Raw genomic sequence first — 24,643 nt, forward strand, 5'->3', positions numbered from 1 at the left:
CCCTTACCTATCTGGCACAGTCTCCGGCACACGGTAGGTGTCAGTACTTATTTAGAGGTACTATTTTCCAGACAAAGGTGACCGCGTAAGGCTTTATTATAAGCAACTACAGAAAGACACTTTTGAGACAATTAAAGGAAATTAAACTTGAACTAGTTATTAAATTAAGGTATTGTTAATTTTGTTGGGTATAAGAATGGGGTTGCTGTTATTCCCCCACCCCCCACCTTTTTTCTGTACCCAACCAACTGGCCCTGCCTGGAGAAAATCACCTAACCTTGTTGACTGAACTTATATTTATGACCATAAATTGTAAAATGAGCATTTGATCCCCGGATGCTTCCTTAGTAGTCATTAACTTTCCCATTTTTGAGGACACTTATTTCCTATGTTGCCTCAAATTGGCTCCCTTCCCTCACTTGATGACTTTTGCTCATAGGTCATTGGAAAAATAGATGGAATCGGCAGAGCATTACCTCATCTTTCCACCATCGAACCCTCAGGCTATCACATCTGTCCCCTTACACTTTACCTTCTCCTAAGGGCAGCCTTGCGGGTGGTGCCAGTGGATCCTTGTTCCCGCCTCCAGGGCCACACGCCTGCAATTAGCTCCACTCCTCCAGCAGTTGCTCCCACTCAGCAGGCTCATTTCCATAACGGATGCAATCAAGTCTTCCTGTTCCGCATCTTAAAAAAACACAACAACAACAACAACAAAAACCTCTCCTGACCACTTGTCCTTCATCTTCTGCTCAATTTCTCTGTTCTTTCTCCCTGAAATTGAGCTTACCAAGGCCACCAGGCTCTGCATCTTCCAAAGCTTGTAGTACATCTCTATCCAACCCTGCTATTCGGCAGGATTGAATCCTCCTTTTTGCTCAGACCACTTTCACCACTTTTCACTCCTGAAATCTGACCTCTGTTTACCATCACCAGTGTTGCAGACCTGGGCCACAGCCTGTCTGCTGCTCTCCCGCCTTCACTCTGGCCTCGCAGTAGTTATTCTCCTGTAATCAAGGCAATATTTGAAACTTAGAAGGCACCACTTTTTCCGCTCAGTGCCCTCCATTGACTTGCCTCACACCTAAAATAAAATCCAGACTCCTGCAAATGTAATGTGAGGAACTTGGTTTGATCCTGATTTGGAGGGAAATTTTTTAAAAAAAGAAAACAGCTAAAAATCGAGGCAATTGAGGAAATTTGATTGTGGGCTACATATCAAAGGATATTAGGAAATTAATATTTTTCCTAGGTATGATAATGCATTAGAGGTTATGTAGAATAGCTCCTTATTTTTAGAAGATGTGGCTGATGTATTTAGTGGGAAAGTATTGTGTTGGCTAGAACTTACCTTCGAATAGGTTGGCGAGAAACATGTAACTATAGAGCAAATATGAGACTATTAATGACTGCTGAATCTAGGTAGGGAGGATAAGAGTGTTTATTAATACTATTTCAACTTTTCTATGGACATGACTTTTTTTTATTTGGGGTGCCTGGGTGGCTCAGTTGGTTTAAGCGTCTGCCTTCAGCTCAGGTCATGATCCCAGGGTCCTGGGATCGAGCCCCGAGTCAGACTCCCTGCTCAGTGGGGAGTCTGCTTCTCCCTCTCTGCTGTTGCTCAGGTGCTCTTGTGCTCTCTCTTATCTCTCACTCTCTGAAATAAATAAAATCTTAAAAAAAATTTTTTTTAAATTTATTCATTTGAGACAGAGAGAGCATGAACAGGGGAGAGGGACAGAGCGGGAGAGAGAATCAGGCTCCCTGATGAGCAGAGAGCCCGATGCAGGGTTCAATCCCAGGACTCTGGGATCATGACCTGAGCCACCCACATGCCCCTGGACTTGACATTTTTTTTTTTTAAAGATTTTATTTATTTGACAGAGAGAGACACCGTGAGAGAGGGAACACAAGCTGGGGGAGTGGGAGAGGGAGAAGCAGGCTTCCTGCGGAGCAGGGAGCCCGATGCGGGGCTCGATCCCAGGACCCTGGGATCATAACCTGAGCTGAAGGCAGACACTTAACGACTGAGCCACCCAGGCGCCCCTGGACTTGACATTTTATTAATAAAAAGTTATAAGCAAGGACGCCGGGTGGCCCGATCAGTTAAGCATGCACCTCTTGGTTTCGGCTCAGGTCATGGTCTCAGGATCAGGAGATCGAGCCCTGCATCAGGCTCCAAGCTCAGCAAAGATTCTGCCTAAGTTTCCCTCTCCCTCCCCCTCCCCCTCCCCCTCCCCCCTGCCACCACCACCACCCCCGCCTCACCCCCATCCCAGGCGCTCTCCCTCTTTCTCTAAGATAAATAAATCTTTAAAAAATTAAAAAGGTACAAGGAAGAAATCCACACCTTGCCATGGCCTATACCCCTCTACTTGACCCGGCCTCTGGCTCCATCTCTGATCTCCCGGCCCCCGGTCACCCCAGTGTTCACATGCTCCCCGGCACTGGCGTCTTTCTGTCCTTACAATTCGCCAGCCCACTTCAAGCCTTGGTGCACCCTCTACTTGGGATGCTCTTCCTCACATCTTCACCTGCTGCCTCTTCTTTTTCACATCTCGGCTTAAAAGTCACCACCTCTGAGAGGCCTTTCCTGACCCTCCCAACTCAGGTAGCACCCTACCCCAGTCCCCAATTTAATTTTCTGATAACCTCTGATCATTTATTTTGAGCTTCATTAATAGACTACTTGCCCAGTAGGCCTCCACTGGAGGTTCCTAGAGAGTGGAGACCTTGTCCCTCTGGTTCAGCACTGTCTGTCCAGCACCTGGAACAGTGTGCAGCATGGCACATGCTTGCCAAGGGGATGAGGGAATACGTCTGCTACTAACACGTGCACTCCCGCTCAGCGCTCTTGAGCATTGCCTGTAGCATTCAGCCTGCTTGATGCCCTGCCTTGTCTCTGCCACAGGCACCTTGTTTCATCATTGTCACATGTTTGATGAGGTTTTTGTGGTATTTTAAGTCTAGAAACCTGTACAGTATAGAGCCTACAATTAACATTACTGTATGGTATACTTACAAATGTGCTAAGGTCTTATGTGAAGTGTTCTTAAACCCCCCCCCCAAAAAAAAGACAAAACCCAAAAGGGGTGGTAGGAAACTATTGGTGACAGATAAGTTTATGACAGTGATAAAGGTTTCACGGGTATATATTTATCACCAAACACATGACATTGTGTATATTAGCTATCTATAGCTTTTTGTATGTCGACCATACCTCAATGAAGTGGTTGGGGGAAAAAATGATCAAAGAACCAAGAATGCCTGAATTCTGCCCTGCCAATCACCCCCTTCACAGAAAAGACCCCAAGAGAGATTCAAGGAACAACAGTGGTAGAAAATACGCACCACTTTATTACTAGCTGGTACGGTGCCTGAGAACTTGATTTAGGGCATATGGTAAACCAGCTGGGGGATGTGCTTCACACCCTAAGCACAGCCTCTCCTGTCCCCTAAAGCCCAAACCAAATCTGGATCTCTGCCATTCTGTCCTGGACACACGCCCAATGATAAATGGTATGAGATGTGGTGGCTGGGCCCATAGTGAGAAGGAAACCTCTGGTTCTCCGCTGCCTGGCTGAATGGAAGAAGAGGAAAAGACAACCCAGCCAATATGCTTGACCTTTTACAAGCACAAGAAAATATAACCAATCAGATTAGTATTTCTCATGCAGGAAGGGAAGGTTTCTCGGGGTGAGAAGAGAAACTAAGAGTCCTTTTCCCCCAGGGACCTGTAACCATCCTCCCCCCGAAGCCTGCCTGTGTTTGGCATTCCTGATCTGAGAGACCCGCACCATGTTCCATCAGCTGCCCAAGCCAGAAACCTGGGTGTAATACAGTTTCACTATTCCTCAACCCCTGTGTTCATACTGATTGTCCTTCCTAAAAAGATTTTGAATCTGTCCCTATTGCCTTAGTCCTGCTCTAGCTCAGGCCACGGGACCTTCCCGGTTTCCTCTATGAGCCTCCCAGCCGCTTTGCTGGCTTCCGTCTTTCTGCCATCCAGTGCATCCTGCACATTGTCCTGCGAGAGTGATCATTCTGAGCAATGGAGAATTGGTCACTTACTGCACTGCTACAGACTCTTCAGACACTGCCCTTTGCTCTGAGGGTGAAGTTCCTACTCTTAACAGCCTTACAAAGCCTGGTGGGATCGGCCCCTGCCCACTTTCCCAGTGCCTTCTCTCCCCTTCCCTGAACAGCTCCATGCTCCAGCCACACTGAACTTGAGTTCCCCAAACTCCATTCTTGCCTTTCCATGCATTTTCTTTACCCCTTCCCTGACAGCCACCACTGTCACGTTCATCTTTCAGACCTCAGCAGCTACAGACATCATGTCTTTGTCTTAGAACTGGTGTGGCCAGTTACCTGCTCAAGTCTATCCCGGCAGTCCAGACCTTGGCCGAGCCCACCTGTGTTCTGCACAACAGCTTGGGCGTCCTCATGCTGGTGCTTAGCCCAGTGTGTCTGTCGTCATTGCCTCTTTCCCTGTCTGACGTCCCCGTTGTGTGAAATCGGGGGCGGCAATTCTGTCTTGGTAATCCGGAGCCTGCCCAGAGGACATTTGAGGAGTACAAGAACAGGAGAATAATTATCCTTAAAAAAGGGAAAGTTACTAACCTTTCTTTTTTGCTTACTTGATTTTTGGCCCTACTGATAAACTCTTTAACTCTCCTGCAGGCAGACAAGTTGTTAAAAGCCTTGAAAGCCCACCTTAAACACGAGGTAAAAAAAGAAGATGATAATCGGGTAAGTAATATTTTTTAACACCTGTTAAGTACTAAAACAATTATATTTAATGAGTGGTAAACACAGCTAGTGATGACTTAAGACATGCTATTTATCCCCAAAGGGATCATTATTGGTAAAAATAAATCCTTTGATATTTGTTATAAAGAAATTACCTAGTAGTGAGTAACCTGTTGAATAAGATATTCTCATAAAAATGCAAAGGTTAATTAATTACTAGTTGCCAGAACTTACAAGAGCTAGCTTGGTATCAGCAAGGAAGGAACAGGATTCGAAGCCCCCAAAATCCAGGTTAAGTAGCATTCTGTCATTTCTTTTTATGTGATCTTGCAAAACTCAAATGCCTTAATTCTCAGTTTCCTATTCTTTAAATGGAAATAACATCTGCTCTGCTGAATTGAATGTTAGGGGGCCTGTGAGAGTGGCTTGTGGTGAACTGGAAACCAGAGTGATGGGGGAGGGGGCCTTAGACTGAAGGTTTTCACAGGACCTGACATAGTCCGTGGATGCTGCGTTAGGGCCAGGATTCTAAACTCGAAATAGAGGAAAATCCAGAAAGGCCTTAAGGCCCTGGACTTTGAAGAGCATCCATCATCTATCTGGAAATGAAGGTAAGTATAAACATGAATTCAAAATCCAGCCCCACCCCCGTCTTTATCATCTCTGTAACTTTATTCCAAGTTATAAACATTTAAAACTGTTTAGTTAATATTCAAAATTCTTTTGGGGTCCCTGGGTGGCTCAGTCAGTTAAGCATTAAACTCTTGATCTCATTTTAGGTCTTGATCTCAGGATCGTGTTTTCAAGCCCTGCGTTGGGCTTCATGCTGAGGGTGGAGCCTACTTAAAAAATAAACATAAATAAAAATAAAAAATGTGGGCAAAATTCTTTTGATTCCAGGTTTGATTAACTTAAAAAAGGATTAATTTTGAATTCTAGCTTTAAGATTTTACATCAACTAAGTCTCCGTCTCTCTATATAATTCTTTTAATGATTAAGGATACATGATTGTGCCATTTGAAATCAAGATTTTAGTTTGGATGGTAGTTAATAGAGTAAAATCATCTACCATATTTCAAATTCAACATCTCAGGGGCCATTCCATTTTGAAAAAATTTTGCCAGAGCATGATGATAGTCCAAATCCAGTCAGATAAAGAATTCCTGGGGTACCTGGGTGGCTCAGTCGTTAAGCGTCTGCCTTCGGCTCAGGTCATGGTCCCAGGGTCCTGGGATTGAGCCCCGCATCAGGCTCCCTGCTCCACGGGAGGCCTGCTTCTCCCTCTCCCTCTCCCCCTGCTTGTGTTCCCTCTCTCATCTCATTGTGTCTCTCTCTGTCAAATAAATAAATAAAATCTTTAAAAAAAAAAAATAAAGAATTCCTAAGTGTTGAATCTATAGTGAGCTTAGGGCGCCTGGGTGGCTCAGCTGGTTAAGCGTCTGCCTTCGGCTCAGATAATGATCCCAGGGTCCCAGGATCGAGCCCCGCATCGGGCTCCCCACTCAGTGGGGAGTCTGCTTCTCCCTCTCCCTCTGCTGCTCCCCCACCATTGGCTTGTGCTGTCTCACTCGTGCTCTCTCTCTCAAATCTTGTTTTTTTTTAAGATTTTATTTATTTATTTGACAGAGACAAAGCGAGAGAGGGAACACAAGCAGGGGGAGTGGGAGAGGAGGAGGGAGAAGCAGGCTTCCCACGGAGCAGGGAGCCTTATGCGGGGCTCGATCCCAGGACCCTGGGACCACGACCTGAGCCGAAGGCAGACGCTTAATGACTGAGCCGCCCAGGCGCCCTAAATAAGTACTTTAAAGGTGTCTGCAGTCCAACGATACATGTAACATGAGGGTGTCACTTGTGTAGGGGAAGCAGTTTGTTTTTCTTCCCCATGACTCTCCAGGGAGTTGGGAAATGTGCTCCAGATAGCCTCTTTCTACGCTCATGTATCCCTACCTTTGAATTTACCTGTTTTCACCTGTCATTTGCTGACCTTCTTTGGGGTGAATTCACAGGTGCATCTGGATGTCCTTTACCACGCTTGTCTCCTTGTTCCTTAGCTCCTGTAGCTTTGCTTGCCACTCTTCGTCCTGGACCTTACATCATTTGCAAGCGTTTCAGTTTTGTTATATTTTACCTCTGTCTAAAACCTGCCGTTCTCTGAGCTCCTTATTCTCGGACTTCCCACACATTTATATTGTGGTTCCCGTTGCAGGATATATGGGCGAATTATCTGAGGAGCCTTTTACAAATGGTGGTATATAGGCCTCACTAAATCAGCTCTCAGAGGGTTGGGTCCAGGCAGCGTCATGAGAGGGAGTGAAAAATCAGGATACAAAGCACTCTAGCCACCACTCCCACGTGCAGAGCGCCAGGTGTCGGGGCCGTGTAAAATACTGGGGGGCTTCTCTGTAAGGGAATTGGATGGCATCAGGCTAAGGCCTCTGTCTTCTGGCATTTCAAGGATTCCCTTGCGTAACAGCCTCCTCCCCACCGAAGGACCCTAGTAGACAAGACCCTGCCACACATCCAAGCCCCTGAGGAGGTCTTTCTTGTTTTTTTGAAATAGGATAGATAGCCTACAGTCACCAGACATTTGAGGGGAAGCCTGCAGTGTGAGAGAGCTGAAGATAAAAAGATGACCCTGAAGGACACCCAGATGGCCCAGAAAACAAAAGCTTGAAGGGGGCAAGAAGAAAAGCCTTACAAAAAACTTAATGACTTATCAACTAGAATTCAGCTACACAGACACGGCACAGATGATTCAATGAAGGTTATGTAACAAGCTATAAATGTTAACCTAGAGAATAGATGACAGACTTTGCGAGAAAAGGACGACAGGAGGTGAAAAGAGGTGTAAGGAATCTGAACCTGGATTTCACAGGAGGTTTTGTGTAGGTGTGGGACAAGATGTAAAGGTTCCAGAACCCTTAGAGCAGCAAAGGTAACTAATAGAATGAAGGGGTACAGTGCTCTTAGGAAGAAGATGGGAGAGGGGAGCGGGACCAGTGAGCTAAACTGCGGCCCGTGCTAGGCTCTGGAAACAGCTGCCGCAGGTACAAATGCGTGGCCCACCGGCAGCCCGCGCGTGATGCGGAAGGACCCGCCTGGAGCGAGGCCCCAGAAATGGGAGGGCCGGCTCTCCGTTAGAATCTCTTCAGTACTTCCTAATTATTTCAGCCACCGGTGTGTAATATTAGTTTATTTCCTGATTAGAATTTATGTAGAAAAACAAAAACACCAAAAGCAAATCGAGCGTCTCCTATGTGAAGACAGGCCTTCCTCATACTCATGATCATTTCTCACTTGTTTTTTCCTAGTGCTTCGATAGCTTCATTTTTACGTTCAAATCTTTGACCCATCCAGATTGTGTTTTGGTGTGAAAGAAAATCGGGCTGCTTTTCCCTCCCCCCACCAAAAAGATAAAAAAAGCATGGCTAGTTTTTTCTGCATCCTGTGTTGAATCATGAATCCCGTTTTCCCCCATTAGTATGAAGTGCGACTATTACGGAACAGTGAGTTCTACGTTCGCAGACTCTGTTAGGGATGTTCTGCCACTGGTACCACACTGTTCTGATACCGGGGCTCTCTTAGTTTATGGTGGCACACGTGTCACTCTTACCCTACTCCCTTGTTTTGGCCTTGGGCAAGTTACTTTAGATTCTCTAAGCCTCAGTTCCCCCTCCAAACTGGGGATAATGTTAATACCTCTCGCATAGGCTTTGAGGAATAAATGAGATAACCCATGTGAATACTTAGCCCAATAAATTTTTGATATTAACTATAGTTATTAGAGCATACTGCCTAGTACTATGCTTTGTGTATATTCAAAAAATTAATGCTAATTTGCTTATTTACTCACATTAAGAAAACTTGGAACGCTTTTCTAGCCTAGTTTTTAAGCTGGGGTAGTTAAATGTGATTCTTTTGTGTTTTTTTAAGATTTTATTTATTTATTTGTCAAAGAGAGAGAGCACAAGCAAGGAGAGTGGGAGAGGGAGAAGCAGGCTTCCCACGGAGCAGGGAGCCCGATGCGGGGCTCGATCCCAGGACCCTGGAATCATGACCCGAGCCAAAGGCAGTCGCTTAACCGACTGAGTCACCCAGGTGCCCCTGATTGTTTCTTTTCAAATGCTCTAAAATTCTTGTCCTGGCCTATACCTTTAGTATAAGAGAGTTTTAAAATTACCTTTTGTAAAATGTTTTTTATTCAGTTTAAATTCTGATTCTTCCTGAACATCATAACTCTAAAAATAGGACATGGCAGATGAATGCCTTTCTTTTCAGGACGGAAGTCAAACTTCTGCATCATCTTGTGACGAGGCTGAGATGCAGAGTGGCAGCCAGGAACAAGCTGAGAGGGAGCCGGTTGACCATGGCACCAAAACCAGGAGAAGGTGCAGGACGGTCCACAGGAAACCTGACTCCCAGGTGAATGGATGTGTGCAAATTTTGACCACCACCTGTGCCAAAATGGGTATATTCTTAGGAAACTTTCTCTTTGAATTTCCTCATGACATCCAGTGGTTGTAAACTCTGTGTGCTGTCAGCTCCATGAAAGCACAGACCCGAGTCTAGACTGGTCATCATACAGAGTGAGAAGCACTCACTGAGGATTGAGCACAAATTAAATATTGAGTAAATATGAAAGAATTAAGTGCTCATTTAAGTGAGGGCTAGTAAGAAGGGAAGAGAAACCAACATTAGTAAGTTTTTTTTTTTCCTCTTCAACTAGCTTCAGACCTAGTTGATCACTCTTCAGTTGGTCATTCAGCATAATGGTCAGATGATTAGCCAGGGGCTTCCCTCAATTACTTTGAGAGGACTCTGATTTTATTCTTTTTTATCATCTCATTCAAATGTAACTTTACAAGACACAGTCCTAATTTTTATTTTCTAACTCCATATAGTCCCTAGGAGAGCTAATCTTGCCTTTTAAGCTTTTCAGTGGCCCCCTAGTATGTCCTGTTCCCAACTCTGCCCCCCAGAAATCTAATTCTCCTAGTTTTCTTCCTTTAGCCCCTTTTCAGTGTGGGTGTCTGTCTTTGGAAGGCAGTGGTGACTTTTTATCATTTAAATCCTTTATTCCCTTTTAACATTTGTAGCAGGATGATTCAGAGATAAAAATAAGTGATCACGCTGAATTGCAGAATCAAGAGAAGCAGGAAAACCAGGATCTCAGAACAGTTGCAGAAGTTCCTTCACCACCAGATGAGAGCCAAGGAGAGGAGAATGCCGTTTCCTCAGTAAAAAGAAGAATAAATGGTATGCCAAAATAACAAAACGAAACCCTGAAATTCCTAGGGGTACCCCTGTGCGTTCATTTCCTAGGACTGCCATAACAAAGTACCACAAACTAGACGCATTGTCCTCAGGTCCTATCAGGGTTACTAAAGGTTAAGGCTTCCACCTACCTTTCTGAGGAACACAGTTCAACCCAGACACCATGCTGTAGAACTAAGTGTTCTACAATTACAGCAGAAGTTAAAACCAAATACACTAGCCCAACAAGTCCTCTCCAGTACTGTTGTGGAAAAACCAGCGGAAGAGTGGTAGCTGGGAAGTTGATCTCCACGTGGACAAAACGTGCTTCTGGCCTGCTCCGGACACCTGTGCAGAGCTGTGTACCTGCTCCTTCACGACCGCGGAAAGGGGGCCGCAAAGTCTCCCTTCCCCGGGGGTGTTCTTAGTCTCTAACCTTCTAAAATCCTCTTCCCTAAACTGTGTCAACTAAAAGTTTGTTTCAGTGAGACCAGAAAACTTCAGTTCCCCCAGACCTAACAGGACTGGGTGCTTTATGATCTCATTCCCCGGGAAGCCCGCCAACCGCTGCAGTGTCTCGTGTTCGCGTCCCCGCCACAGCCCTGTCTGCGCCCCGGAGGCGGCGCCTGATGGGTGGAGAAAGAAGGGGACCCACTCCCGTGGCCTCCCCGCAGTTATGCGCAGAACTTCTAATGCTGAGCCTTCCCGCGTGCCCCAGAATTTGGAATGTCTTACCAAATGTAGAAAGTTGCTGGAGGTACAGTTTCTGATTCTGACTGAGCCTGCGAGCCTGCAATTTTTGATCAACACCCTGGGGGATTAAGATGCATATGCCTCATAAACCCACTTTAAAATCATGATTTAGAGCAAGATAGAAATGTGACGAAGAGTCAGAAGTGGAGGTGGGATTACCAGTGTCTGCTATTGCAGCCATCATTTTGTCAGGGAGACTTAGCTGCAGGACCCGGTTTCAAGGGCGTGGAGAAACAAGGGGGGTGCATTAAGTTCCCCTAATGAAACACAAGCTGTTGGAAGAACAAAAATAGGATCACGTAGTTTCTGGTAAGAGGTTGTTTTTTTTTGTTTCTTTTAACTTTTTATTTTGACATAATTTCAGACTTAAAGTTGCAAGAACAGTACCAAGTGTTGCTCTGTTCTTGATTACCGAAATGTTAACATTTTGCCACATTTACTTTGGTCCTTCTCTGTTTATATTTATATACACATATGCATCCGTATAAGTGTTGTCTACATTTTGTTCCCGGAGAGTAATTTGCAGAAATGTGCTCCTTGCCCCCTAAATACTTCAGCGTGTGTTTCTTAAAACACAGGTTTTAGGGGCACCTGCCTGGCTGACTGAGTTGGTAGAGCATGCGACTCTTTTTTTTTTAAGATTTTATTTATTTCACAGAGCACAAAGCAGAGGGAGAGAGAGGAAGAAGCAGGCTCCCCGCCGAGCAAGGAGCCAGATGTGGGACTCGATGCCAGGGCCCTGGGATCATGACCCAGGCCTAAGGCAGCCACTCAACGGACTGAGCCACCCAGGTGTCCCAAGCACACGACTCTTGATCTCGGGGTCGTGAGTTCAAGCCCCATTTTGGGCCTAGAGCTTAAAATAAAACAAAAAAACACAGGACTTTCTCTCACAAATGTATGGAGTACAAAAAGCTCATTGGTAAGGATTCATAGTCCACATTGCAACTAACCTTTAAGAAACTACCATTTGTCGGGACACCTGGGTGGTTTAGTTGGTTAAGCATCTCCCTTCAGCTCAGGTCAGGATTCTGGGGTCCTGGGATCAAGTCCTGCATCGGGCTCCCTGCTTGGCGGGAGGCCTGCTTCTCCCTCTCCCACTCCCCTGCTTGTGTTCCCTCTCTGGCTGTCTCTCTCTCTGTCAAATAAAATCTTTAAAAAAAAGAAAGAAAAGAAATGAAACTACCATTTGTCAAGTGGTACTTAGCATAGTATCAGAAAAGAATATCCACAGTTCTCTGAAAAGGCTTAATATTACAATACTCTCCCCTTTCAACCACCTGTTTGTGGCAAGATTTGTTTTCATATATACTTAAAACAATATATCATAATATACTGTATGCAAAAGCAGCTAAGAGAATCCAGCTGTCTTTAAGTCAGACATTAAGTAATCGGTGAAAATATGCCAACTTCTCACTATTTTTGTTTTAGAAATTTTAGCCATTTTTCATAAATGTTTTTGTTAAACAAGTACATTGTTTTTTAGTGTATCAAACATTTTTTAATGTTTTAATTGTAATACCTACTGGCACATACTGATAGAATGTAAACAAAAATGGGGGGTCCTCCACAATTTCTAAGAGTATAACATTCTGAGACCAGAAGTGTGAGAATTGCTTATCTGTTCTATAGATGACCTTATTTAAGTTTCATGAGTTACTCCTTATTTTTTTGTTGTTAAAGAAAACTTTTTTTTTAATTTTATTTATTTGTCAGCGAGAGAGAGCACAAGCAGAGGGAGAGGCAGGCTCCTTGCTGAGGAAGGAGCCCCATACAGGACTTGATCCCAGGACCCTGGGATCACGACCTGAGCCTAAGGCAGACACTTAACCGACTGAGCCACCCAGGCATCGCTTCATCCCTTCATGAGTTACTCTAGTCATGTCCATTAAAGCAAAGGAAAATCTTGGCTCTTGGATTTCGTTGTCATGTCTCTTTAGTCTACTTTAATATGGAACATTCTTCAGTCTTCCTTGAAGTCTCTGAGGATTTTTTTTAATGTTTACATTTTTTAATACAGGCCAATTTTGGGGGTCCTCAGCCTTGATTTGTCTAATATGTGCTGAAGGTTAGATTTAGATCCAGCACCTGTAGCAGGGATCCCATAGAGTAATCCTCAGTGCCCCCCAGAAGGCACAGATGGTGGCTTGTTAACAGGTGATCACCCTGCTAAGTTACTCCTTTGGGAAGTTGCTTTTTTTTTTCCCATTTGTAATAAGTATCTGGTGAGGTGTGACTCTGACTCCATCAATATCCTGTTTTGCATGGAACTTTACCTTTCTGGTTTTGGAGGCAAGTTCCAAGCAGAAACTCCTGCAGCCCCTCCTGCTCTACCCAGTAATTCTTTGATGTCTTATGGATGTATTGGGAAACCTTTAGTATGAGTGACATGATTATAAATAGTAATTCTTGAAAACCCACTTGGACTTTTTTTTTTTTTTAAGATTTTATTTATTTATTTGACAGAGATACCAAGAGCAGGAACATAAGCAGGGCGAGTGGGAGAGGGAGAAGCAGGCTTCCCACCAAGCAGGGAGCCCAATGTGGGGCTCGATCCCAGGACCTGGGATCATGACCTGAGCCGAAGGCAGACGCTTAACAACTGAGCCACCCAGGCGCCCCCCACTTGGATATTTTTAAGTAGATTTCCTCAAGTTGAAAAAGATAACAGAATGTTGTTGTAAGTGAGAGAAAATGGCTAGTACATACACCATGATTACAGCTAGATTTAAAGAATAAAAACCAGTATGGAAGCGGAGGGCCGGAGGAAATATGCCAAAATGCTCATGGTAAGGATGTTTCTTAGGTTGGTGGGATTGGGTAATTTTTTTTTAAAGATTTTATTTTTAAGTAATCTCTACGCCTAATTTGGGGATCGAACTTACAACCCTGAGATCAAGAGTCACATGCTCTACCAACTGAACCAGCCAGCCATCCCAGGATTGTGTGATTTGTATCATTCTAGTTACAATAACCTGTTCATAGCAAAAGTTTTGAAAAAGTGTTCTTAAATTTCTTTTATTATTTATTTATTTGAGAGCATGAGCCAGGGGCAGGGCATGGAGAGGGAGAAGTAGACTCCCCACTGAGTAGGGAGCCCAATCGCGGCTTGATCCCGGGACCCTGGGATCATGACCTGAGCTGAAGGCAGATGCTTAACCGACTGAGCTACCCAGGCACCCCTTAAATTTCTGATATATTTACATAACTTCTATACAGGAAGCATAAAATTTCTTCCTGCTTGAAGCATATGAGCTAAAATTGTAGTGATGCTATAACTCATTCTTTGTGCTCATTTTTCCCACCACCTTGCAGACCTCATCACATGAAAATACCCTCATGTTAACTTCTAGACCTTTGGGGCTCCTGGGTGGCTCAGTCGTTAGGCGTCTGCCTTCGGCTCGGGTCACGATCCCAGGGCCCTGGGATCGAGCCCCGTGTTGGGCTCCCTGTTCCGCGGGAGGCCTGCCTCTCCCTCTCCCTCTCCCACTCCCCCTGCTTGTGTTCCCTCTCTCACTGTGTCTCTCTCTGTCAAGTAAATAAATCTTAAAAAAAAAAAAACAAACTTCTAGACCTTTTTTTTCTTTGAAGTTTCATTTATTTTAGTAATCTCGACACCAAATGTGGGACTCAAACTCACAACCCTGAATTCAGGAGTCGTACACTCTGAGCCAGCCAGGCACCCCCAACTACTAGACGTTTCTTTTTTTTTTTTTAATTTTTTATTGTTATGTTAATCACCATACATTACATCATTAGTTTTTGATGTAGTGTTCACTATTAGACGTTTGTTAATAGGAAGAACTTGTTTTGAAATCTTTGATTAGTTCTGTATCTCTCAATTCAGGTAATGAAGATTCAAAGGTACCTTCAGAAAGAAAGAAGCCTCTCTACACAGATGGGTTTTCCAAACCTGGAAAAAGCAAAAGAAATACAAGCACTACTCCAAGTAAGTTTTACGCACACACAAACAAAGTAATAGTTGGCGCTTGCAGGCTAATGCCAAATAGGCAATGCACAAGGACAGCTAAAAGCTTGAATGCTGGAACTGGGCCTTGCATCCTCATTCTCATTTTCTAGCTCTGAGACCAGGGGCCTCTTATCCTCAATAAACCCACTTCCTTAGTTGACAGTGGGAGTGAGTCGACTACCTATTTCATCAGGCCGATACACACAGACCTGACATTGCCCCTCCAGTTCCAGATCACCGCCAAAAGCGATGACTGCAGTAAACTGAATCACAGGAGTTTGTGTCGCCAGCATGGAAGAGTTACGTTTACGCTCTACTGTAGTCTATTAGGTGTGTCATGGTGTTATTCTCAAAAAACAATGCACATATCTGAATTAAAAATATATTGCTAAAAAATGCTAACCATAATCTGAGCTTTCAACGAAGTGGTCCTATTTTTGCTGCCGGGGGGTCTTGCCTCGGTGTTGATGGCCTCTGAGGGATGGGCGATGGTGGTTGCTGAAGGTTGGGCTGGCTACAGCAGTTTCTTAAAATAAGACCACAGTGAAGTTTGCCCCAACCGTTGACTTCCTTTTACAAATGATTTCTCTGTAGCTTGTAGTGCTATTGATAGCATTTTACCCCCAGTAGAACTTCTTTTTTTTTTTTTAAAGATTTTTATGTATTTATTTGTCAGAGAGAGAGAGAGAGCACAAGCAGGGGGAGCAGTAGAGGGAGAGGGAGAAGCAGGCTCCTCACTGAGCAAGGAGCCCAATGCGGGGCTCGATCCCAGGACCCTGGGATCATGACCTGAGCCATAGGCAGACGCTTAACAACTGAGCCACCCAGGAGTCCCCCCAGTCGAACTTCTTTTAAAACTGGAGTCCATCCTCTCAAACCTTGCTGCTGCTTTATCAACTAAGTTTATGGAATATTCTAAACCCTTTGTTGTCATTTCAACAGTCTTCACAGCATCTTCACCAGTAGATTCCATCTCAAAAAACCACTTTCTTTGCTCATCCGTAAGAAGCAACTCGTCATCCAGTACAGTTTTATCCTGAGATTGCAGCAAGTCAGTCACGTCTTCAGGCCCCACTTCTCATTCTAGTTCTCTTGCTATTCCCACCACATCTGCAGTCACTTCCTCCACTGAAGTCTTGCACCCCTCAAAGCCACCGTTGAGGGCTGGAATCAGCTTCTTCCTAACTTCTGTTCGTGCTGATATTTTGGTTTCTTGACATGAATCGTAAATGTTCTTAATGGCATCTGGAATGGTGTATCTTTTCCAGAAGGTTTACACTTTTGCCCAGGTCCATCAGAGGAATTACTATCCATGGCAGCTATAGCTCACAAAACGTATTTCTTAAATAGGACTTGAAAGTCTACATGACTCTTTGATTCATGGGCTGCAGAATGGATGCTGTGTTAGCATGAAAACAACATTAATCTTGTACATCTCCCACAGAGCCCTTGGGTGACCAGGTGCACTTTCAATGAGCAGTCATATTTAGAAAAGAATCTTTTTTTTTTCTGAGCAGTAGATTTCAACAGTGGGCTTAAAATATTCAGTAAATTATGTTGTAAACATGTGCTATCCAAGTTTTGTTGTTTGATTTGCAGAGCACAGGCAGAGTAAGTGTGGTATCATTCTTAGGATTTTCAGATGGTCAGTGAGCATTGGCTTCAACTTTAAGTCACCAGCTGCATTAGCCCCTAACAAGAATCAGCCTGTCCTTTGCAGCCAGGCATTGACTTCTCTGTAAGTATGAAAGTCCTAGATGGCATCTGGAAATAGAAGGCTGTCTCATCTACATTGAAAATCTATTGTTTAGTATAGTCGCCACCTTCATTAATGATCTAGCTCTTCTGGGTAACTTCCTGCAGCTTCTACATCAGCACTTGCTGCTTCACTTTGTACTTTTATGTCCTGGAATAAACTTGAACCTCATGAACCAACTTCTGCTAGCTTCCAACTTTTCTTCTGCAGCTTCCCGAACTTCTTCAGCCTTCATAGAATTGAACAGCATTAGAGCCTTGCTCTGCATTAGGCTTTGGCTTAAGGGAATGCTGTGGCTGGTTTAGTCTATCCAGACCACTCACACTTTCTCCGTATCAGCAGTAAGGCTGTTTTGCTTTCTTGCCATCCATGTGTTCACTGGAGTAGCACTTGTCCTCTCCTTCGTGAACTTTTCCTTTGTGTTTATAACTTAGCTAACTGTCCTAGTTTTCAGCCCATCTTGGCCTTTACCATGCCTTCTTCACCAAGCTTAATCATTTCTAGCTTTTGATTTAAAGTGAGAGACGTGCAACTCTTCATTTCACCTGAAGACTTAAAGGCCACTGTAGGAGCAGTCGAACACACAACACTTATTAACTTTGCCCTCTTATTTGGGCACTGCTTCTGGTGCCCCAAAATAATTTCAGTAGTAAAATCAAAGATCACTGATCATAGATCACCATAGCAAATATGTAACAATAAGGAAAAAGTTGGAAATAATTGCAGTAATTACCAAAATGTGATACAGAGACATGAAGTGAGCCAATGCAGTTAGAAAGATGGCTCTTGACAGGGTTGCAAGAAAGCTTCAATTTATAAAAAGAAACAAAAAAAACCAGTATCTCAAAGTGGAGTAAAACAAGGTATGCTTGAGACTATTTTTCTACTTCCTGATCACCTAACATAGTGACTAGGACATGGCACAGTAAATCTCTGAGAATGGATGTCTATAAAGTACTTGGTACAATGTCCACCTTGTAATTATTTTTCTTGAGTACTCTCTACCCCCAACACAGGGCTTGAACTCACGATCCTGAGATCAAGAGTCACATGCTCTACTGACTGAGCCAACCAGCCCCTAAATTTTCTTTTCAGTAATAAGTTTAAGGGATTCCATATCTAAACATGTAATTAATTGTCTGTTGCCTGGTACATAGAATGTTGAGTGTTGTATATTTATAGTACTTAGAATGCTGCTCAGCATATATTAGAAATACATATACTTAATAGTTCATTAGAATTTTAAATTTTTTAAAAATTCAAATTCAATTATTTTTTTTTTTTAAGATTTTATTTGTTTGACAGAGACACAGCAAGAGAGGAAACACAAGCAGGGGAGTGGGAGAGGGAGAAGCAGGCTTCCTGCCAAGCAGGGAGCCCAATGCGGGGCTCAATCCCAGGACCCCAGGATCCTGACCTGAGCCGAAGGCAGACGCTTAACGACTGAGCCACCCAGGCGCCCCTCAATTTTTTTTTTTCTAAAAAACATTTATTCAGCATCATGATCAGACTGTTACATTTAGCAATCAACCACATGGGTACAAAAAAAAAAATACATTAAAACCCTTTGTTGGAATGCTTTACACTTTCCACAGAACAGAAACTAAAATAACCTGTTATACAATTAGTCCTCAGTTTTTTGTCCATACACGAGCATTGTCTAAAACATGTCTTCTTTGCAGCAGGTAGGCCCTGCCACCACTGTGCTTGGCTAAGTTCACAAATCTGTTGTAACCTGTAGCTTCCCTGTGGCTTCTCTGGCTCTCCTCTCCTGCTGAGCTTTGTTTCCTGGCAGTGATTAGAACCTCCTGCCACTGTCATAGCTACTGCTGCTGCTGGAACCACCATAGCCACCTTGGTTTTGTGGTTTGGCAAAGTATTGGCCTCCACCACCATTGGGGGCCAGAGCTTCTGCCTCCAAAATTTCCTCCTTTCATGGGTCCAAAATTTGAGGATTGATTGTTGTAATTGCCAGAATCATCATAACTTCCGCCACCTCCAAAGTTGCTTCCATCATTACCAAATTTGTTATGGCCATCCCCACTGCCACCATATCCACCACCACCTCGACCGCCACCAAAGCTACCTCGACCGCTGAAGTGTCCTCCGTGACCAAAGTTGTCATTCCCCCCAAAACCACCTCCACGACCACCACCAACATTTCCAGAACCACTTCGACCTCTTTGGCTGGATGAAGCACTAGCCATCTCTTGCTTAGATAGGGCTCTCCTTACTTCACAGTTGTGGCCATTCACAGTATGGTATTTTTGAATGACAGTCTTGTCTACAGAGTCATGGTCATCAAATGCTACAAAAGCAAAACCTCTCTTTTTGCCACTGCCTCGGTCAGTCATGATCTCGATCACTTCAATTTTCCCATACTGTTCAAAATAATCCCTTAGATGATGTTCTTCAGTGTCTTCTTTAATGCCACCAACAAAAATCTTTTTCACAGTTAAGTGGGCACCAGGTCTTTGAGAATCTTCTCTTGAGACAGCCTTCTTTGGTTCCACAACTCTTCCATCCACCTTGTGTGGCCTTGCGTTCATGGCTGCATCCACCTCCTGCACAGTGGCATACTGTGACAAAAGCCCAAAGCCTCTGGAGCACTTGGATCTGTCATCACCACACAGTCCGTAAGTGTTCCCCATTGCTCAAAATGGCTCCTCAGACTCTCATCGGTTGTTTCAAAGCTCAAACCTCGGGCGCCTAGGTGGCTCAGTTGGTTAAGCGACTGCCTTCGGCTCAGGTCATGATCCTGGAGTCCAGGGATCGAGTCCCGCATCGGGCTCCCTGCTCAGCGGGGAGTCTGCTTCTCCCTCTGACCTTCTTCCCTCTCGTGCTCTCTATCTCTCATTCTCTCTCTCTCAAATAAATAAATAAAAATCTTTAAAAAAAAAAAAACAAAGCTCAAACCTCCGATGAAGAGCTTCCACACCTATTCAGGCTCTTTGGGAGACTCTGACTTAGACATGATGGCGGTGGGAGGGGCGACTTTAATGATGCTCACTCGGCAGCGTCCACGGGCAGAAAGGACTCAATTATTTTTTTAAAGTAATCTCTACACCCAACATGGGCTTGAACCCACAAACCCAAGATCAAGAGTCACACACTCCTCCGACTGACCAGCTAGGCCCCCAAGAATATTCTTAATCAGAATAGCACAGAGCAGGGATCAGCAAACTCCTGCCAACCCTGGCCTGTCTTAAAACCTTTAAGCTAAGAATGGTTTTTACAGTTTTAAAGGATTGTCTAAAAAAGATCATACCATATGTGGCCACAAAGATGAGAAAAAATATTTACTGTCTGACCGTTAACAGGAAAGGTTTGCCAATCCTTGGTATAAAGCTTTCTAAGCATTATAAAATGTCAAATTTATGATTAAGTAAAGGCCATTTGACTAATTGGTGAGGGGAGAGGACAAATCTGTTATTCTTTTCTTATTCTGTGGACTAAACCACAGTTAGCAGTGAAATGGACAGAGGAGAGATGGTAAATGTTTGATAGTTGATAAGATGAATATACTTTGTCCCTGAGTTTCCAAAAACTGAAAGATATGACATTGAAGTTTTAGCAAAGATGATGTTTGATCCCTGAATGTCAGGGATGCAGAGAGGAGAATAAGTATTAACAGAAGGACAAAGGGAAGGTGAATAAATGGATTTGTCTTGCTATTAATTGTCATATTTTGGGGAACATTCCAGACTTTAAGAAGCTTCATGAGGCTCGCTTTAAGGAAATGGAGTCCATTGATCAATATATTGAGAGAAAAAAGAAACATTTTGAAGAACACAATTCATTTAATGAACTGAAGGTATGCTGATAAAATTATGTGTTTTGGGTTTTTTTGTTTGTTTGTTTGTTTTTTTAAAGATTTGTGTATTAGAGAGAGCAAGCACGAGCAGGAGGGGCAGAGGGAGAGGGAAAAAGAATCCCAAGCAGACTCTGAGCTGTGCGTGGAGTCCAAATCGGGGCCTGATCTCAAGACGCGGAGATCACAACTTAAGCCAAAACCAAGAGTCAGATGCTCAGCTGTGCCACCCAGGTGCCCCTAAAATTATGTTCTTACTGGGACTGAACTATTTGATTTTATGGTTTTGTTTTGTTTTTTAAGATTTTATTTATTTGAGGGGCGCCTGGGTGGCCCAGTCATTAAGCGTCTGCCTTCGGCTCAGGACACGATCCCGGGGTCCTGGGATCGAGCCCCGCTTCGGGCTCCCTGCTCGGCGGGAGGCCTGCTCCTCCCTCTCCCACTCCCCCTGCTTGTGTTCCCTCTCTTGCTGTGTCTCTCTCTGTCAAATAAATAAATAAAATCTTAAAAAAAAAATTTATTTATTTGAGAGAGAAAATGAGATGGCACTAGCAGGGGGAGCGGTAAAGGGGGAAGTAGGCTCCCTGCTGAGCAGGGAGCCTGATGCAGGGCTTGATCCTAGGACCCCGGGATCATGACCTGAGCCAAAGGCAGATGCTTAACCAACTAAGCCACCCTGGTGCCCCGAATTATTTGATTTTAATGTCAATACCTTAGCTAATACAGCCAGCTTTTTATTCTACCAGTGGAATGGATTTGTTTGATACATTTGATAAATGTATCTTTATTATCTGAAATTGCTTCCCCCACCATAAGAATTTTCAGAACCCTCAGAATAAAACTGGGAGTCCTCAGTATAAAGAACTAATTCCAAACTGCCAGTAAGTTGTTCTATTCTCAGCCTTCACACATTGTGCTTATTACTTTTGTTGAGGCTAGACTGATTTATGGGTGAAGCCATTTTCTTTCCCTCTCACCTAAAGGAAAAAGGAACGAGTTGCACTGGCCAACTTAGGGGCTTCCTGCTAACTGAGCTCCGGGGGGGCCCTTCAGTCCAGGTCCTGCCAGACTCAAGGTCCCTTCGAATAAGAAAAGGGGAGGAAATCAACCCCAAGGCTGAATTAGAGCAGTGAGTTGACAACATCCTGTTATTACCTTACTTGGTCTCTGGTGTTCAAGAGGTGCCACATAGAGGACGGGGGAATATTTATTTTAGAATTTCATAATACATGCCATGTGCTTATTTCTCAAAAAGCCTTGGAGGCAGTCTTTGGTATTATAACACAAAACAGTATAAGGTTGGTTTGAAAGGGGCAGAATATGAGCACTGTTGGCAGGGACGGCATCTGCTGTGTCAGTCGAGTTCTACATTTTCTGGTACAAATGCTGACCCAGAAACACACTAGGTGACAAGTTCTACATATTGTTTGTAAAAAACATACACCATGAGCTTCTTAGCAAGAAGCTGAATCTAGAGTGGTAACATTCACTTGAACTCTTGATAAAACAACTGACTGCTAACCTCATTTAAGACACCGTTTATCACCCAGCTGACAGCGACAAGGCCAAGCTGTGGCATTTGAAGGCTGCAGACTGGTCCGCCAGCGCGGGTGGAGAATCAGAGAAGACGTGCTCAGCACGCCCATAATCATGCTTGCTTAGATACGAGCAAGGGCTAGGCGTCACTGCACTGACAGCTGAATACCTGCACAAGAGGCCTGTGCTGATGATTTACCGGAAGTAGACCTCTAGTTTCTTTTTGTCTTTTTCTTTCTTTCTTTCTTTTTTTGCATGAAAATGAGCTAGGGGCAAATAAGCCTGCAAGCAGGGCCACTCATTTTCCTTACCATAAAACTGAGTCTACTTAAATACTTGATTGAAAGTCAAGTTTTCTAGACTACATAATATGGGTGAGTTAATTTTCTAGGCAAAAATTAGGGCAGAACAAGTGCCTCAACCATAAACTTGAGTGTAGCCCTGAAGGTGTGTTAAATAATGAGCAGCTTATCTTATTTTTCCCGATACCCCACCTGAATGAATTTAGTTCTAAAATCACCCCCCTCCCCACTAAGGAATAGATCTATCAGATGGGTTATTTGGTATGATCTATTTGGAAATTGAAAAATAAAAAATTACAGTGACTTCACCATAGCTAATAGGAAGTTTTTCTTGACAGTTGACATGTTTTAGGATTGGTCATTGGACAGTGTTAATAATAAATAAGCAGAGATCTTAGAATCATCTTGGCCACGACCTGTCTCTCCTTGACTTTCACTAGAGCAGGGAGACCAATTTGATTTAGTTGCCAAATGGTCCCCTACAAGCATCAGAAACACAGTGCCCCAATATGCCGGTTTATCTTGCCAACAGTGGGAATGATGAATTTTTTAAATCTTTATTAATATAATATGAAAAGATCCCAATTGAGTTGGCATTTCTTTGATCATTATATGTTTATATGTTGTTATTGGCTGGGGTTTTTTCTCAATTTTTGTTTTTGTTTTTTCTCAATTTTTACTCATCTTTTAGCCATTTATATTAATGCTATATATTCTATATTATAAATACTTTAGTTTATCTTTTAACTATATATTTTTTTTAATTTTATTTATTTATTTATTTGAGAGAGAGAGCACATGAGAGGGGGAAGGGTCAGAGGGAGAAGCAGACTCCCTGCTGAGCAGAGAGCCTGATGCGGGACTCGATCCTGAGACTCCAGGATCATGACCTGAGTCGAAAGTAGTCGCTTAACCAACTGAGCCACCCAGGCGCCCTATCTTTTAACTATATTAATGGTGTCTTTTATGAAAGATTTTTTCTTAATTTTATCCAACTTTTCCTTTTAAGGGTCTGCGTGGTTTTTTTGTGGGTTTTTTTTTTTTTTGTCACACCCTGCCTGTTTCAAGATCATAAAAATAAGCTCTTATATTTATTTGTACTGCTTTTATTATTTTCATCTATATTTAATCCTTAACCCACTTTTTGTATATGGTATGATTGAGCTCTTTGCTTTGTTAGGATTGAACAGATTTTTATTGCTAAAAGACAGGAATTGTTTACATACATTGCTAACAAAACGAGTTAGTACGGCTTAATATCCTACCTAAAAAAAAGTTAGATGGATAAGAGCTAGTAGACTCATTTCTGCATTGTAAGTATTCAGAACAAAGATGCAGAGTTGATGGTCCTGACACCAAGTGAACTGTGAGGAGACACAGCATGGAAAGTGGGAATCTTGGAGGAAAGATAGAAGGCAGCATAAAAAGTGTGATTAAATAGAACAGTGTGCTTAAATACATATAACCTGGGCTCCCACCTCATGGTATAGATGTGCATTTACTAACAATTTTAGTAAGTTTTAACTTTGTGTCACATTAGAATCTCTTCTGCTTGTATGTTGAGAAGTTGATATAATTCTCTGAGTGCTTGTATTTCCTATGATATAATCAGAATTTTTCTCTTTTGGCTTTACCTCATCCATTTCAGTAATCCCACCACTGTTGTACCTTAACAAAGCTGTGTTTCTTTTGCTTGCAAGAGCTTAAACCAGTGATAGGAAGACATTGTTATTCTTGGTGTGCTGACAATATCTAAAAAATGATAACCTAAGTGGACCATCCCCAGCCATTTCAAAGGGAGAGTTTCCCTCCCTCCCTCTTGTTGTTTTTGTTTTTAAAGAACTTTAAGAATCCATGGGGAGGAGGGTTGTAGGGGCAGGGGTGGAATTATTTGTAGATTCCATGTGCTAATTACATAATAGGTGGTTCTTTGAGTTTGTATTTAATAAATGGCTTATCACATTCTCAAAGATACTGTATGTCCAAGAGAAGCTATTGATCCTCCCTTTCTGGCTACAGGGGACTTTTAAGCCACATTCTTTTTTTTTTTTTTAAGATTTTATTTATTTATTGGACATAGAGAGACACAGCGAAAGAGGGAACGCAAGCAGGGGGAGCAGGAGAGGGAGAAGCAGGCTTCCCGCGGAGCAGGGAGCCCGATGCGGGGCTCGATCCCAGGACCCTGGGATCATGAGCTGAGCCAGAGGCAGACGCCTAACAACTGAGCCACCCAGGCGCCCCTTAAGCCACATTCTTTAGTCCGAAAATACCTGGGTTCATGGCAAGCTGGGAAAGGCTCTCTGTAACACAGGACTCCGCACAACCAGAAGTTACTCCTAGCTCGGTCACCATAGCGATACAGGGGCCAGGAACTGCCCTGCCCACCTGGCAGGTCAGAAGAGGATGAGGCACTGAGAAGAAAAGATAGCAGGCGGGACTAAAAGTGGGGACGAACGGGGCTGTTGTGGAGACGGCGCTAGGAAGCCCAGCTTGAACGTGGTGCGGTGTCT

General features: G+C 43.5%; 1 protein-coding gene and 1 pseudogene across 2 annotated transcripts in view; one reads left to right on the forward strand and one right to left on the reverse strand.

The window, feature by feature from the left end:
• The window catches only part of NUSAP1 (nucleolar and spindle associated protein 1), a 35,484-nt gene that overhangs the window by 1,742 nt on the left and 9,099 nt on the right, over window positions 1-24,643 (forward strand). The window contains exons 2-6 of the mRNA XM_028119449.2: window positions 4,684-4,752; window positions 9,031-9,174; window positions 9,849-10,008; window positions 14,606-14,707; window positions 20,189-20,298. Of these exons, the coding sequence (XP_027975250.2) occupies window positions 4,684-4,752; window positions 9,031-9,174; window positions 9,849-10,008; window positions 14,606-14,707; window positions 20,189-20,298 (585 nt within the window). The remainder of the gene's footprint in view (window positions 1-4,683; window positions 4,753-9,030; window positions 9,175-9,848; window positions 10,009-14,605; window positions 14,708-20,188; window positions 20,299-24,643) is intronic.
• Window positions 18,172-19,458, reverse strand: LOC114221341 (heterogeneous nuclear ribonucleoprotein A1-like; annotated as a pseudogene). Its single transcript, XR_015768638.1, has 2 exons — window positions 19,401-19,458; window positions 18,172-19,184 (listed from the first exon to the last, which is right to left on the reverse strand). The product of XR_015768638.1 is annotated as a heterogeneous nuclear ribonucleoprotein A1-like (transcript).

This window comes from Eumetopias jubatus, unplaced genomic scaffold, assembly GCF_037043125.1.
Source record: "Eumetopias jubatus isolate StellerSeaLion01/CBP00866 unplaced genomic scaffold, mEumJub1_p1.0 scaffold_7, whole genome shotgun sequence".
Taxonomy (NCBI): Eukaryota; Metazoa; Chordata; class Mammalia; order Carnivora; family Otariidae; genus Eumetopias; species Eumetopias jubatus.